The sequence below is a fragment of the Coregonus lavaretus genome, assembly GCF_964263955.1.
Source record: "Coregonus lavaretus genome assembly, chromosome: 2".
NCBI lineage: Eukaryota > Metazoa > Chordata > Actinopteri > Salmoniformes > Salmonidae > Coregonus > Coregonus lavaretus.
In genome coordinates this window covers 35,719,442-35,736,759 of record NC_139989.1, presented here as the reverse complement: position 1 = coordinate 35,736,759, position 17,318 = coordinate 35,719,442, and the positions used below count along the sequence as shown (strand labels likewise).

At 46.5% G+C, this 17,318-nt stretch overlaps 1 protein-coding gene across 1 annotated transcript in view; it reads left to right on the top strand.

Annotated features, from left to right (window-relative positions):
* The window catches only part of LOC311101260 (neurabin-2-like), a 63,527-nt gene extending 56,765 nt beyond the window's left edge, over window positions 1-6,762 (top strand). Inside the window, exons 6-11 of the mRNA XM_084142385.1 lie at window positions 1,595-1,730; window positions 3,557-3,700; window positions 3,862-3,915; window positions 4,099-4,328; window positions 6,247-6,343; window positions 6,523-6,762. Of these exons, the coding sequence (XP_083998511.1) occupies window positions 1,595-1,730; window positions 3,557-3,700; window positions 3,862-3,915; window positions 4,099-4,328; window positions 6,247-6,343; window positions 6,523-6,576 (715 nt within the window). The 3' untranslated portion in view covers window positions 6,577-6,762. The remainder of the gene's footprint in view (window positions 1-1,594; window positions 1,731-3,556; window positions 3,701-3,861; window positions 3,916-4,098; window positions 4,329-6,246; window positions 6,344-6,522) is intronic.
* The last annotated feature ends 10,556 nt before the right edge of the window (window positions 6,763-17,318 follow it).

The following is a 17,318-nucleotide window of genomic DNA, read 5'->3' as shown; positions in this document are numbered from 1 at the left end:
GGCATGGTTTGTTTTGAAAATGCTGGAGAGGTTAGGTGTCATATTTGCTTGACATCTTTTTCCGTGCACAGCTTGGCTTTTCCACATAGTGGTTAGATTCCTAGTCACCATTTCTTCTGCCCTTTTGACCGGCACTGAGTTATTTCTCCTCAGGCAACAAAGGGGCACTCTAGTGGGTTCTTAACCCTCACACACTCACAACATCATCACGGAACCCCCGCTCACACTGAATGCCACAGTGGTGCCGGCGGTCGTGTTGAATTATGTAGCTACCGCTCTCTGGGGTCTCATTGAGCATGTGTGGTAGTCTAGTCTCAGGCAGGGATACAGATTGGCGACCAGAGGGTTGTTAGTTCAAATCTCACTATGGGGATTTTTATGATGTAGAGGTAGTGATCAATGCCATTTTTTCTGCTGTAAACCATAATAGGTGTACAAAAATATATGACGTTATAATATATTTAGAAATGATTGTTTTCATCATATTGTCTAGTGCACTATCATCAAGGAATATGATATTCTGTTGAGAGAATCGTTTTTAGTCAAACGTGGTATTGGCTACAGCAACATGTTTTTCTTTGTCTTACGTGTCAATGTGCATCTGGCTGCTTTGCACACATGCTTGGGTGTGAAAAATTATCTCCAGGCAACCGTCCAGTTGAGGTGTTTCCGCTCGATCATTCCATTGGACAACATGTGACAGCCAGAACTGGTGTCGCGGTCTTAAGGGTCCCATCTGCAACAGGATAACTCTGTCAGACAATTCTGCTACGGCTGAAATGGCTCCGTAGATGCTTCAGTCACACATTCTAAAAAAACAACATTACATTTACATTTTACATTTTAGTCATTTAGCAGACGCTCTTATCCAGAGCGACTTACAGTTAGTGCATACATTTATTTTTCATACTGGCCCCCCGTGGGAATCGAACCCACAACCCTGGCGTTGCAAACACCATGCTCTACCAACTGAGCTACATCCCTGAACAACATGCATGTCCTCTCATGCCTTCTGGTCCCCAGGACTGACATTTGTTTATTTTATTGTTATTCTCTGTGATACATAGAAAAAGACTGTGTCTGAAATGACACTCTATTCCCTATATAGCGCTCTGGGAAAAAGTTGTGCACTATATAGGGAATAGGGTGCTATTTCAGACACAGCCATAACCTTCTATCCTGATGGCGTGCCACACTTATTCCCTGAATTGTCTGTCTCCCTCAGAGCAATCTTATCGCATTTTCTACTCGTTACAAATTTCCTTGATTTTCATTAGTGATGTCAACTCATCCATCCATGTACAGTGAGTGTCATGTTCTTTCCAGGCGCAAGCTGTCATTTTAATTTTCCCGTCAAGGATTTGCTGCCCTGGCTTGCACTTGATTGTAAACTGTGGGGGCTATTTTCTTGGCAAATCTAACTGATGAGTTATCTATTTACGATGTATCTTCTGAAGTTGCAACCACTAGACCTAAACTATCCTACCCTAGGTTTACCTTACTACCCACTAAATCCTACCCTAGGTTTCCCATTGGCTACTCCTTGACAGACATGCCTTTCCACTCACCCCATTGGTTGTTGTTGCCCATGCAGGTTCATGATTGGCCGAGAGAAGCCAGGTGAGCAGAGCGAGGTGGCCCAGCTGATCCAGCAGACCCTGGAGCAGGAGCGCTGGCAGAAAGAGATGATGGAGCAGCGCTACAGCCAGTACATGGAGGAGGACGAGGAGGTGAGGGGCTCACTATGGCTGCGTCCCAAATGGCACCCAGTTCCCTTTATAGTGCACTACTTCTGGCCAGATACCATAGGGCCCTGGTCAAACGCACACACACGCACACACACCATGAAAAATATTAGATCAGCCCATCCAAAACATCTTCACTCATTCCATCAGTCAATAATGTGACAAAACAAGATGGCGCTAATGAAGCGTTTGACACTTCCTCCCCACCGCTAACAGATGTTTCATCAGGCTCCCTTCACAATGGAATAATACAACTATATAATTCTAGAAAGAACACTCCCTGTTCACCTCCCCTTCACTGATCTAACAGGACTGGATAGGTGTAAGCAATATGACGGAACCTAGGTGCACCAGATGCCCAGTCATCTCAGATCATTGAAAGGGGCTGAATAAGGACAGAGACGGTACGGGAAAGCGTTGTGGAATTAAACCCTGTCCAGCAATTTTCTCAGTCTCTTCCATGGAGAGGAAATGCTTGAATAATTGAATCCGTCTCCTTGTTAAATTCAATCACGTTCAATAGATGTCTGGGCTTGGGTGTGAAAGACAGACAAGTGCGGGCCAGATGCCATGACCCAGGTCTGGTATTCCATCACACTGTGTCTCCCCATCAGAACACGCCCCCCTCCCAACAGATCTGAGCCTGCATCAATTACATTTCCTGCTAAAGATGCATTACCAGTTACTTTGTAATACATTAAAAAATTAATAGTTATTGTTATTTGGCCTTGTTTTTATGGGTAGGCATCGTTTGATGGCATTGTCCTATGTGACTCTGGCTCATCCCTCAGTCTCTGTGCTTTGTACGTTTCTCCCCAACTCTGGTTGGCTATGCAACATTCAAACCGTGTTGTTCAACATTTTCAGCACGTTTGAAGAGTTGACACATCAGACAGAGTTGTTGTGACAGGCGCGTTCAGGGCTTTGATGCTTGGTCCAACTGGGAGGGTTCAGACGGGCAGACAGACCAGGGTTGATGGTGGGTGGGGGGGGTGTGTGTGTGTGTGTGTGTGTGTGTGTGTGTGTGTGTGTGTGTGTGTGTGCGTGCGTGCGTGCGTGCGTGCGTGCGTGTGTGTGTGTGTTCGGGGAGATTTGTTGGGCCTTGTCCCAGGTGGCGGTTGTTAAAGGAAGATTTGGAATGGCTGTGTGTCTGTCTGTGTGTTGTGTGTTGTGTGTGTATGAGATGGGAGGTGTTAGGAGTGAGTGTGTTGTGTGTGAAGGAAGGGGGAATTTCCTTTTATTGAACAGAGGTTTGTGTGTTTCTTTTGTTATTGACCTCACCAGGTCCATATAGACAGTACAGTATAGTGGGATTTATTTCACCAATCAACAGAACAATTGATTATAGACACATTTGTATGTAGACTATTTGTCAACAAAGATTCACATCAATGCAGCCACGGAGTCCCCTGACAAGCTTTGCCTTTTGACAGGCTTCCCTGGTAAACACAAAATGGTGGTTGCCCAATTCTAGGGTGTCAATTCTGGCCCACTAGCATTCTACTCCTCAATGGCTTTTTCCACAATGGCTTTTTCCACTAAGCTCAACTTCACCATCTAGTGGTCATTTTAGGGTAGAGGGAAAACATTGAGAAATAGAAATGTAGGCCTATCCTGCGAGGACCCCCAAAAAACGTTGGTTCCCCTTTGGTGAAACCATGTATTTACTTCACATGGTAGTTACATAGGCAGGTATGGTTACTGTGTGACATTGTTGGTTCACAACAAGACAGGAACATGACAGGAAGTTGTCTATATACACTCTCTGAATGTATTGTGAATATACTCTGAATCTTCTGAATGTCCTCCAGACAGGTGAGTATGCCACGGACGAGGAGGAGGAGATGAGCCCCATGTTCCCCAACGCCATAGAGGTGTTTGACCTGGCGGAGAATGAGGACATGCTCTCCCCCATGGAGATGGACCCTGAGAAACTGGCCCACAAGTTCAAAGAGGTGAGCAGGGAGGCTTGATGCCAAAGGCAAATGTTTATCTCTAAATGGATAAAAAGTTATATTCAATTCAACTTCTTGTTGAGCGAGCGTATGAGATGAGCCATGGTGTCCACTTTTTTACCTCTCTCTCTCTCTCTCTCTCTCTCTCTCTCCCTCTATAGCTTCAGATAAAGCATGCCGTCACCCAGGCTGAGATTCAACAGCTGAAGAGAAAGGTACACCTGCTCCAAAATCAATTAACCAACAAACATAGGACTGGTTTCACAGACCCACCTTAACCCTGGACTAAAGCACACAGTCCAGGAGTAAACTAGAAGTATACAGGAGTAAACTAGAAGTATACAGGAGTAAACTAGAAGTATACAGGAGTAAACTTGACACTTTCTCCCCTTATCTAGCTGGCGCATGCAGAGCAGGACAAGCTGCGCTGGCGCATGGAGCGTGCCCAGCTGGAACAGAGCGTTCGGGAGAACAAGGAACGCATGGAGAAGCTGGAGGGCTACTGGATGGAGGCCCAGAGTCTGTGTCAGGCGGTGGACGAACATCTGAAGGAGACGCAGGCCCAGTACCAGACCCTGGAGCGCAAGTACAGCAAGGCCAAGCGCCTCATCAAGGAATACCAGCAGAAGTAAGGCTGATTAATAAGGGGGATTCTGGGATTTGTAGGAGGGAGAGGAATGGGGGTTCTGGGATTTGTAGGAGGAAGAGAAGAATAAAGGATTCTGGGGTTTGTAGGAGGTAGTGTTGAGCGATTAACCGAAATTGCGGGGTTTTTGTTATTAAACAACCTACGTCGGTTCAATTACTTAAATTCCTTTTCTTTTTTTTTTTTCTTTTTTTAGCTCAACGTGCCGTTTCTCTAGAGAGAAATCAAATAATTCATGAGAGAAATTAAGTTAAGAACTATGTGAGATGCTGGGCTGAAGGGAGTTGTAGTTTTCATTAAGCAAATTAGTTCACTGCAGAAACGTGGTAATTAACTACCATGACTGTAATCAATTGCGCATGTTCTTTCCGGCTCGGACAGAGACGGATACACACAGACCACACGAGAGAGGAATGTACGCAACACAACGACAAGATGGATAGAGACAGTTCGTGAGGTAGCGCTACCTGATTTGATAGTTGTAGTATTTGGTAATAAGCAGTCTTGAAAGTATGACTTGCCTACTTTGGACGAACGTAGCATTATGACTATAACTGCTATTCCCTGAAGGAGGGAAAATTAGGTACAACATACTATGGGGAGTCATTCCTGATGAGGCCAATGAAATCCGTGTCTCGCTGGAAGCACCGCCTTCCACAGGTGATAAGCGTGAGGCTCGGATTCATTCCTTCAATTATTCAGCTCGGTATGAATTGGAATGATTCACGCTACTAAAACAAACAATTGGAAAACGAGACTGTTACGTTGCACCAACTAAACTGTCCCATAGTGGTAGAGCATGCTCATCCTCTGGACATTGTGTACTGAAGGTTGTGTTTGTTCTCATAAGTTTTCTAATCACAAACAATTAGTTATTCTTCAATTTGCTGGTGCAATGAGTAAGATGGATAAGAAAACGCCAGAGACGACGATGGCCCACAAGTTCATTGGCCTCGTCAGGCATGAATGTAGATCCTTCAACCGAAAGATCTACAACTCCCCATAGTATGTTGTACCTCATTTCCCTCACGCTTATCACCTATGGAAGGCAGGGCTTCCAGCGAGGCACGGATTTCATTGTCCTTGTCAAGCGGGATTGTAGATCCTTCAACTGAAGTCACGAGAGTGCGACTCCCCATAGTATATTGTACCGAAGTTGACTGACTGAAAGGGAACTAGTAAAATGTTTTTGTCCGACAGCTCTGCAGCATACTTAGCCAGCTACTAGGCAGCTACAGCTACTAGGTTTGTCAGACAGTACAGTATGGGGAGCACAGAGATAACGTTGGATGGTTGTCTGGCTGGCTGGCTGCTACTGCCTGAGCAGAGATGAGATGATGACTGACTGAAAAATAATAAAGTCATCAAATAAAAACTAAGTAATATACACAACTGAAATATTGTATTATTTCATAGTAATTTCCAATTTTTCTATTGATGTCTACCCAATGTGGACCTGACAGAGACAATGGAATGTTTTCAATGTTTTGGCAATTGAATGTTCACTATTTCTGTTTTTTTGTGTTTTTTTTTTTTTATCGAATACCGTGATAATGTTTTGTATAATCGAACTGAAACCGAACCGACCTCAAAAAAGCACTAATTGCTCAGCACGGAGGACGAAAGGAATGGGGGTTTCTGGGGTTTGTAGAAGGAAGAGAGGAATGGAGGATTCAGGAGTTGGAGGAAGAGAGGAATGCGAGGTTCTGGGGATTGTAGGAGGAAGAGGAATGGAGGATTCTGGGGTTTGTAGGAGGAAGAGGAATGGAGTATTATGGGGTTTGTAGGAGGAAGATGAATCGGGATTCTGGGGTTTGTGGAATGTAGAGGAATGGGGGATTCTGGGATTTGTAGGAGGATGGATGGGCAGGATTCAGCCTAACCACGCTGTGTGTCTCAGGGAGATTGAGTATCTGAAGAAGGAGACGGCTCAGCGCAGAGCCCAAGAGGAGACAGAGGCCACTCATAAGGAAGAGGCAGACAACCTCCAGGATAAGGTGTTGTATATTTAGGTTCTACTGTATGAGGAAATATTTTAGGACATTCTCAATAATGATGTAAGACATTTTGCTGTGGTTAATCAAGACGCATAGCAAGAGGATGCTACTGAGTTATGATCATTCTGCCTTGACATTTTGTGTGTAATATAAGCCCCCTCTCTCTGTCCTCTCCTCAGATCACAGACCTGGAGACCAAGGTGGATGCTCTGAAGACATCTGATCCCTCCTAAACCTCTGGCAGAGAGAGGGAAAGGAGGAACAATGCCTTCACACTGGGGCCATCCTTTTTCCAATCCACGTTTTCCCTGACGGATTGTAAGAACGACAAAAGTTATAAAAAAATAATGGAGAAAGAAAGACTTTAGGGGCAGCAGTTTGAAGGGGGGGGGGGGCGGTGGGGTTCAAAAGACACCTGCAAATAGAAGAAAAAAATGTGTCTTTTCAACTGATGTCTGTCATTTGCTTCAAGCCGCGTCAACAATCCCAATATGCTCCTTATTCAATACCTTGGGTACTTGTTGCATCGAACCACATTCAACTAGTTTACTACCCAACTGATCAATCTGTGAAGAAGGTTGCTTGTCTTCTATGCGCTTCTTTCTGTCTTATCACTGGTAAAATAACTAACCAGGAAATACAGCCCCTACTGACTTAACGCTTCTAAACTAGACTTACTGGTTCAGTAATCAACTGGATATGGGAAACAGAACTGGACAGAAGAAACTGATATGATGACAGAGACTCCTCAAATACTTGTTTAGCCTACTGGTGACAGACAGTGCTTCTGCTGTATGGCATGATCTCTCTTGATTTCTACTAACTGAACAAAAGAAAATGTCCGCTTCCCCTTTTTGCTCGACTGCTCCCCTTGTGTGATGGAAAGACTCAGGTGGGGTTCAAGTTCATTTGTACAGTGATGATATGCTTGTTTTGTATATATTCTTTACATATATTTAAAATTGCTTAAAAAGCTTAAGCAATGTGGCTGGGTTGGGAGTGGGAGGGGGTTGATTGGAATCGCCGTAAGCATTGAGAACACTGGGTATACAGAAGATGGTCTAATTCCAAGTGGATATAGGCCACGCAAAGTGGCGCATTTTCCTTTTCTATTAGCAAAATGGCAAACAGGGTGTGAATATGTGCAAGCTTAACAGTTCAATCTGTTACTCGTGGTTTTACTTGCGTATGTCTCACCTTGGGTTCTGATAACTCAGTGTCAGTATTATTTGACTTTGTGCTTCACTCTATATGAATTTCACAATCCGGGATTTCCTGCCCCACCAAGGTCTTACTCACGGTCTCACATTTGCGTCTGGAATTACTGCTAATTTAGCAAAGGGGGTTAAATCTAGCCCCCAGACGGTGTATCCCTTCAGATTTGGGGACTGGATGTCAATCATTGTGTGATGTTGGGGTAACTAGAGCCATGGGATAATGTTGATGTTACATAGCAGCTTTATGAAAGAGATCGACGGAGGCAGGGGGGGAAAATGCTCCAGCATGCCTGAATAGTCTCAAGTGGCTTCCTGTCTCCTTGTCTCCTTCCTTCATTTCATCTGATCTGAACAACACAGGGAAGGTAAAAGCAAAGCAGTGTGTCTGATCTGATTCCTACCAGAGGACCTCCTGTCACCTGTCCAGTGTATCTCAGGTCAGTGCAGCTGAAGGAGACAGGAGGAGGAGGAGGCCACTGTGGACATCTGAGGTGCAGTAAAAGGTTTTTGTCTGTCGACGCGATGCTCTCGCTTGAATCTCCAATGATACCAGTCAGCTGCCTAGCTCCCTCTGTGCTGCTCGTGTTTGTCAACAGTCTCCTGTTTCAGGGCTTTAAGTTTTCAGTCGTGCGTGTCTTATCCAAGACTAGGCATTTGGAACTTCCTGTCGTCACTTACTTCTCTGTCCTCTAGTAGCACAAACAGGTCAGACTCATTTGCCCCCACTATGTATTGATTTTGTCATCTTAAAAATGGCCCTATTATTAATTTAATCTTGTATCATTTTAACTGTGTTTTAATGTCAAATTTGTATTATTTTAACAGTGAAAACAGATGTATTTGACAGAGTTTTCATGGGCCCAATGTTACATTATATATCTTATGTGGCAGTACTGCTCTAAACCAGGAGGTGTCACTCTTTCAGTGAGTTTGATTCAGAGAAGGAATACTATGTCATCAGGTAGTGGCTAATTCCTGTGTACCATCTGGAATAAACTGACACGTTTTCTGATCCTGTGGCATTGAACAGAGAACTTAAAAGGGACTTAAAGGCCCAGTGCAGTCAAAACATGATTTTCTTGTGTTAAATTATATTTCCACACTATGAGGTTGGAATAATACTGTAAAATTGTGAAAATGATGATAATGCCGTTTTAGTGTAAGAGCTGTTTGGGAATTTCTGCCTGTTTTGGTGGGATGGAGTTTTGGCCTGCCCTAATTAGTTAATAGACCAATAAGAGAATTCCTAACAGCTAGTTTTCAGTTTACCTCTCCCCTCTCAGACCACTCCCAGGCAGTCCTAGAAACATGTTGCTTGAGAAATTGCTCTTTGCTAAGAAAGTATTTTTGTTTATTTTTGACGATCTTAATTGAAAACAATCACAGTAAGGTACTTAATTGTTACCCAGAAATAATTTCATATTGAGATAAAATTGCTGCATTGGACCTTTAAGCAAAAGGAAACATTCCAAAAAATAACTTTTGTGTGTTTGTCTTGTATGACATTGAACCATTATTGACCTATTAACTCCATACCGTATGCTTGTACAGGATGCTGATCGTTACATAGTGAGTGTGCCAGTGTGGAACACAATGTCCACCTTAGAGATAAGCAGTACCTCGCTCATCTCAAGACATTTATATCCACTGTCCCCAATTGTATTATTGCTACTTTGCGCTTTCCTCTTGGCTATATGCAGTATATATTTACCTTTTAAATCCATCTTCATAGTGAATACCTTGCCTACAGTTGTGAATCAAAACGGTTGACCTCTACTAACCAAAAGAAAGAGAACTGTGCATAGAACACATTCAGATAGATACTGTGTCTGTTAATGTATGACTCTCAAACGAACCTAACCAAGGGACTTGCCTGTACAGTCTTCATCATAAAATTGACTCCTTCTCTCACCTCTCAGATGGCAGGCAGACACTGGACAAGTATAATTTAACTACAAAGTGGACTAAATCAAATATGTTCACACAATAACATTCCAAGGCTAGCTATGCTGTCAGTAAAGTTACAAGCATGGGAAACATGTCAGAAATGGGATAGTTGACCAATGAAATGGCTGGGTGAAAAAGGGATGTGGTTTACTGAAGTGGATCCTTGAATTTGACATAACATTTAGCATCTTTATGATTTCAGTTCTGATAGTACCCCTCGAGGCAGTATTAGAATATGCTGGGAAATGCATGTTCATATCTGTTCTTCAGAATAGGAAAGGGGAACCACATGTACACATAAACCACGCCAATGAGGCCATGAAATAGGAGCTCTATATTATGATCCAGACCAGAACAATCGTACGGCTTCTCTCATCTTTTAACATTCCATTGTACACTTTGTCATTACTTTGAGTGCATGAGATTCAATATGCCAGATAAATGCTGTTGGAAACTCATTCTGGATCTCTGCTTCATACTAGAGACACTTGCATTATTGACCATGGCCCATTAGTACAGTGTAATAGCATTGCCCTCCTCTGAGGGGAAGGAAACTGGTTACATTCCTTTTATATTTTTTTAGCCCTGCCTTGTGGTTTGCAAACACAATGAGTAAGAGAAAAAGTCCAGAAATTCATAATGTTCGTCTCACATAAGTTACAGTCTTTGTTAATAAATGCAGATGTGTTGAACAAGAGCTCAAGGGTCATGTTGGCTTGTTTTGTGTTATAACCTGTTGCACCTGCAATACATCACCTGAAAGGGGTATAATTTTCATAAATTAAAGGTATATTAATGTTGGTGTCTGTTTCAATTTCATGCACTCAATTTGTTCACAAAAGTCAAGAGGTTCTAAAACAGAGGCTAATTCACTTTTAAATGATTTCCTCATAGTGGATCCTTTTAGAAGTGGAAGCTGTCCTGAGACTTATGGGAGCTTTAGGCTAATAGTTGGCCTAAAGGGATCACAAGGAACATAGCCAACACATCCTTGAATTATTGCTCTTATAATCACAGCACCATGCCTATCTCCTTGCCCCCCCATGTTGTTCCCAGCCCCCGCACTCCTCAGGAACGAAACTACTTGTATGAGGTCATGCACAACATTAGGTGCATGACGCAATACCGTTATAAGGTCTGTCACTTTTCATCAGTCATCATTACTGTTCCATGTAGCTGAGACAGACGTGGATGAGAACTTAAAGTGATCAATTATGGATGACAATAAGGTCGGGTTTGTCCTTGAAATACATGGGATTTCAAAAGTTGCCTATATGAAAAATTAATCTGATTGACTGCATTGGAAATAAGTTGTTGTTATGATGTTATGCCCTAAAATATTCCAATAGCGGTATGGTTATTGGTGATGGCTTGTAGCCTATGGATTGTTTTTATTTGGATAAGTGCTCTGCTCGATTTCCTGTTATGTAGCTAAAAAGCAATCGGGTGTAGGAACGAGCTCCCTCAGCCCAATGCTGAGCAGTGTCACGGTTTCGGCCGAGGCGGCTCCTCCTCCTTGTTCGGGCAGGTTTCGCCGGTCGTCGTCTCCGGAGTACTAGCTGCCACCGCTCTATGTTGCTTGTTTGATTGGTTTTGTCTGTTAGTCACACCTGTTTTGTGTTATGTCTCATTTAGCACCCTATTTAGTTTCTTTGTTGTTAGTTTAGTGTTGTGTGTAATTGTTCGTGTCGTGTTGTTGCGCTACCCATGTCGGTACGCTATTTTCATAGCTTCCTCCTTGTGTTTTAGGAGAGTATTTACGCACCTGTGTGTGCGCTCGCTATTTACGCCTGTGTGCGTCCTTTTGCCTCCGGGCTGTTTGGATTTATTTTTGTGTGTGCTCAAGTAAAGTCTTGTTGGACTTATCCTCTGCTTCCTGCGCCTGATTCTACACCACACCAATCCACAGCATCGTGACAGAATTACACACCACACATGGAATCAGCAGGAGCACCTGTCGACGTCATGGAGGAGCGTCTCCTTGGTCAAGAGCACCGAATCAACCGGATCGGGCACGCCTTGGAGGGCGTCATGGACACCCTTCGTCGATGGGAAACCAGCGGGGTTCCCACAGCCCCACCTATCGCACCATCACCACCGGACAGCCAGCCCGTCCATCGACCGGAACCCAGTGGGATTCGGCTCTCGCTCCCGAGGGCGTACGACGGCACCGCTGCCGGGTGTCAGGGGTTCCTCTTACAAGTGGAGCTCTACCTTGCCACCATACACCCGGCGCCCTCGGGATACGAGAGCGTCTCTGCCCTCATCTCCTGTCTCACCGGCAAGGCGTTGGAGTGGGCCAACGCCGAATGGAGGGGAATAGACGCCGCCACAGTCACCTATGCGGAGTTCTCCCGCCGCTTCCGTGCTGTCTTCGACCATCCACCAGAGGGGAGGGCGGCGAGGGAACGTCTATTCCACCTCCGACAGGGGATGAGGAGCGCTCAAGAGTTTGCGCTGGAGTTCCGGACTCTAGCGGCTGATGCTGGGTGGAATGAGAGGGCCCTCATAGACCACTTCAGATGTAGCCTTCGGGAGGACGTCCGCAGGGAGTTAGCATGCAGGGACACTACACTAACATTTGACCAGCTGGTGGACATGGCCATTCGACTGGACACCCTGCTTGCGACCCGCGGACATCCCAGGTGGGGGCCTCCCATTCCACCCTCCAGCGCCTCCGAGCAGAGTCCGATGGAGCTTGGAGGTGCTGGCGCTAGAGGGAGAAGAGGTAGGAGCCCGAGGGGGGCAGTCTCCTGCACCAAGTGTGGCCGCGGAGGGCACACCGCGGCTAGGTGCTGGGGAGGGTCCCCTGGTGAGGGAGATGGCAGGTCATACAGTGGGGAGTCCTCCCAGGTGAGTAGGCGCCCTACTTACCCAGAGCTTTCTGTCGTACACATTACATTACCTGTTTGTTTCCCACAGGTTGCACCTCGTTCCCAGCATAAGGCGCTAGTCGATTCAGGCGCAGCTGGGAATTTTGTAGATCGGAAATTCTGTGTTAAGTTAGGGATTCCCCTCCTTCCAGTCGAAAAACCCTTTCCTGTACATGCCTTAGATAGTCGTCCGTTAGGATCTGGGTTGATTGGGGAGGTCACAGCGCCACTTAGGATGATGACGCAGGGGGGTCATGAGGAGACGATTCAACTCTATCTGATCGACTCTCCTGCGTATCCGGTGGTACTGGGGCTTCCCTGGTTGATTACCCATGATCCTACTATTTCGTGGTGAGAGAAGGCTCTTAAAGGGTGGTGTGCTCAGTGTGAGGGGTTATGTCTGGGTGTTTCCGTGCAGGCGCAGGGAGTAGTGGTGTACATAGATGATATTCTTGTGTACAGCTCTACTCGGGCCGAGCATGTAGCCCTGGTGCGCAGGGTATTGAGGAGACTGTTGGAGCATGACCTGTATGTCAAAGCTGAGAAATGTCTGTTCTTTCAGGAGTCAGTTTCCTTTTTGGGTTACCAGTTGTCTGCGTCAGGGGTGAGAATGGAGGTGGACCGAGTGTCCGCCGTGCGTAATTGGCAAACCCCAACTACGGTTAAAGAGGTGCAGCGGTTCTTGGGTTTTGCGAATTACTACCGGAGGTTTATCCGGGGTTTTGGACAGGTGGCAGCTCCCATAACGTCTCTTCTGAAGGGGGGTCCGGTGCGCTTGCAGTGGTCGGCTGAGGCGGACAGGGCCTTTGGGAGACTGAAGGACCTGTTTACCTCGGCTCCGGTGTTGGCGCACCCGGATCCCACTTTACCCTTCCAAGTTGAGGTGGACGCGTCTGAGGCCGGTATCGGGGCAGTTCTTTCTCAACGATCCGGTACACCACCTAAGCTCCGCCCCTGTGCTTTTTATTCTAAGAAGCTCAGTCCGGCAGAGCGGAATTATGACGTAGGGGACAGGGAGCTGTTAGCCGTAGTACAGGCCCTAAAGGTGTGGAGGCATTGGCTTGAGGGGGCTCAGCACCCTTTCCTCATTCTGACCGACCATCGTAACCTGGAATACATTCGGGCAGCTAGGAGACTGAATCCTCGCCAGGCTCGATGGACTATGTTTCTCGCCCGGTTTGTGTTCAAGATCACTTACATCCCTGGGTCCCAGAACGGGAAGGCAGATGCTCTGTCCCGTCGGTATGACACGGAGGAGAGGTGCGTGGAGTCCATTCCCATACTACCGGAGTCTTGTCTGGTGGCACCGGTGGTGTGGGAGGTCGATGCGGAGATCGAGCGGGCGTTACGCACCGACCCTAGTCCTCCACAGTGTCCTGTGGGTCGGGCGTACGTCCCGCTCGAGGTCCGGGATCGGCTGATTTATTGGGCTCACACGTCCCCCTCCTCTGGACATCCAGGTATTGGCCGGACAGTGCACTGCCTTAGTACGAAGTACGGGTGGCCAACGTTAGCCAGGGATGTGAGGGTTTATGTCTCCTCCTGCTCAGTGTGTGCCCAGTGTAAGGCGCCCAGACACTTGCCCAGGGGTAAATTACAGCCCCTGCCCGTTCCACAACGACCCTGGTCTCACCTCTCGGTGGATTTTGTTACCGATCTTCCCTCCTCACAGGGGAATACCACCATCCTGGTCGTTGTGGATCGGTTCTCGAAGGCCTGTCATCTCCTTCCCATGCCGGGTCTTCCTACTGCCCTACAGACCGCTGAGGCTCTATTTACTCACGTCTTCCGGCATTACGGGGTGCCCGAGGATATAGTGTCCGATCGAGGCCCCCAGTTTACCTCCAGAGTCTGGAGAGCATTTATGGAACGTTTGGGGGTCTCGGTGAGCCTTACCTCGGGTTACCACCCGGAGAGTAATGGGCAGGTCGAACGAGTCAACCAGGATGTGGGTAGGTTTCTGAGGTCATATTGTCAGGGCCGGCCGGAGGAGTGGGCGAGATATGTGCCCTGGGCCGAGATGGCACAGAACTCTCTCCGCCACTCCTCCACGAGACTAACCCCTTTCCAGTGTGTGTTAGGGTACCAGCCGGTTCTGGCACCGTGGCATGAGAGCCAGATCGAGGCCCCCGCTGTGGATGAGTGGGTGCGGTGCTTTGAGGAGACGTGGAACGCTGCACACGTCCATCTGCAGCGTGCCATACGTCGACAGAAGACGAGCGCCGACCTACACCGCAGTGAGGGGCCAGTGTACGCACCTGGAGATCGAGTCTGGCTCTCAACCAGAAACCTGCCCCTCCGCCTGCCCTGCCGGAAGCTGGGTCGGCGGTTTGTGGGGCCTTTTAAAGTCCTGAGGAGATTGAACGAGGTGTGTTACAGGTTAGAACTACCTATTGATTACAAGAATTTTAACCCCTCGTTCCATGTGTCTCTCCTCAGGCCGGTGGTAGCTGGTCCACTCCAGGACTTTGAGATTGAGGAGACTCCTCCGCCCCCGTTGGACATCGAGGGGGCTCCGGCGTACACTGTTCGGACCATCCTGGATTCGAGACGCCGGATGGGGGGTCTCCAATATCTCGTGGAGTGGGAGGGGTACGGTCCGGAGGAGCGGTGCTGGGTGCCGAGGACGGACATTCTGGATCCGTCCCTGATGACCGAATTCCATCGTGGTCATCCTACGCGCCCTGCTCCGCGTCCTCCTGGTCGTCCCCGAGGCCGGAGGGGGGGGGGGGGTACTGTCACGGTTTCGGCCGAGGCGGCTCCTCCTCCTTGTTCGGGCAGGTTTCGCCGGTCGTCGTCTCCGGAGTACTAGCTGCCACCGCTCTATGTTGCTTGTTTGATTGGTTTTGTCTGTTAGTCACACCTGTTTTGTGTTATGTCTCATTTAGCACCCTATTTAGTTTCTTTGTTGTTAGTTTAGTGTTGTGTGTAATTGTTCGTGTCGTGTTGTTGCGCTACCCATGTCGGTACGCTATTTTCATAGCTTCCTCCTTGTGTTTTAGGAGAGTATTTACGCACCTGTGTGTGCGCTCGCTATTTACGCCTGTGTGCGTCCTTTTGCCTCCGGGCTGTTTGGATTTATTTTTGTGTGTGCTCAAGTAAAGTCTTGTTGGACTTATCCTCTGCTTCCTGCGCCTGATTCTACACCACACCAATCCACAGCATCGTGACAAGCAGGATTAATTTGCGGCATCATCTTGTGACTGAGACCGCTGATAAAAACAATCATACATGATACTTAGCTATATATTCTCATTGTGGTGGTGCAAACAGTTTATGAACATACTTCAAATGTTTTAAAGATTTTTAGGCCTCTATAGCCTCAATCAGTAGGCTATAATGCTATAATCGGCATATTTGTATTTATTTTGGATCCCCATTAGCTGCTGCCAAGGCAGCAGCTACTCTTCCTGGGGTCCAGAAAAATTAAGGCAGTTATACCTTTTAAAAACATTACAATACATTCATGTCTTGTGGGGTATGCATGGGTGTCTGAGCTGTGTGCCAGTAGTTCAAACAGACAGCTCGGTTCATTCAACATGTCAATATCTCTCACAAATACAAGTAGTGATGAAGTCAATCTCTCCTCCACTTTGAGCCAGGAGAGATTGACATGCATATGATTAATGTTAGCTCTCTGTGTACATCCAAGGGCCAGCCATACTGCCCTGTTCTGAGACAATCAGTTGTGTTGTGACAAGGTATACAGAAGATAGCCCTATTTGGTAAAAGACCAAGTCAATTTTATGGCAAGGACAGCTCAAATAAGCAAAGAGAAACGACAGTCCATCATTACTTTAAGACATGAAGGTCAGTCAATACTGAAAAGTTCAAGAACTTTGAAAGTTTCTTCAAGTGCAGTCGCAAAACCATCAAGCGCTATGATGAAACTGGCTCTCATGAGGACCACAACAGGAATGGAAGATCCAGAGTTACCTGTGCTACAGAGGATAAGTTCATTAGAGTTACCAGCCTAAGATATGTCAGCCTAAATAAATGCTTCACAGAGTTCAAGTCACAGACACATCTCAACATCAACTGTTCAGAGGGGAATCAGGCCATCATGGTTGAATTGCTGCAAAGAAACCACTACTAAAGGACACCAATAAGAAGAAGAGACCTGCTTGGGCCAAGGAACACGAGCAATGGACATTAGACCGGTGGAAATGTGTCCTTTGGTCTGGAGTCCAAATTTGAGATTTTTGGTTCCAACCGCCGGGTTTTTGTGAGACGCGGTGTGGGTGAACGGATGATCTCCGCATGTGTAGTTCCCACCGTAAAGCATGGAGGAGGAGGTGTTATGGTGTGGGGGTGCTTTGCTGGTGACACTGTCTGTGATTTATTTAGAATTCAAGGCACACTTAACCAGCATGGCTACCACAGCATTGTGCAGCAATACGCCATCCCATCTGGTTTGGGCTTAGTGGGACTATCATTTGTTTTTCAACAGGACAATGACCCAACACACCTCCAGGCTGTGTAAGGGCTATTTTACCAAGAAGGAGAGTAATGGAGTGCTGCATCAGATGACCTGGCCTCCACAATCCCCCGACATCAACCCAATTGAGATGGTTTGGGATGAGTCGGATGGCAGAGTGAAGGAAAAGCAGCCAACAAGTGCTCAGCATATGTGGGAACTCCTTCAAGACTGTTGGAAAGCATTCCAGGTGAAGCTGGTTGAAATAATGCCAAGAGTGTGCAAAGCTGTCATCAAGGCAAAGGGTGGCTATTTGAAGAATCTCAAATATAAAATATATTTTGATTTGTTTAACACTTTTTTGGTTACTACATGATTCCATATGTGTTATTTCATAGTTTTGATATCTTCACTATTATTCTACAATGTAGAAAATAATAAAAATAAAGAAAAACCTTGAATGAGTAGGTGTATCCAAACTTTTGACTGGTACTGTATATACTGTGTGTGAGTTGAGTAGT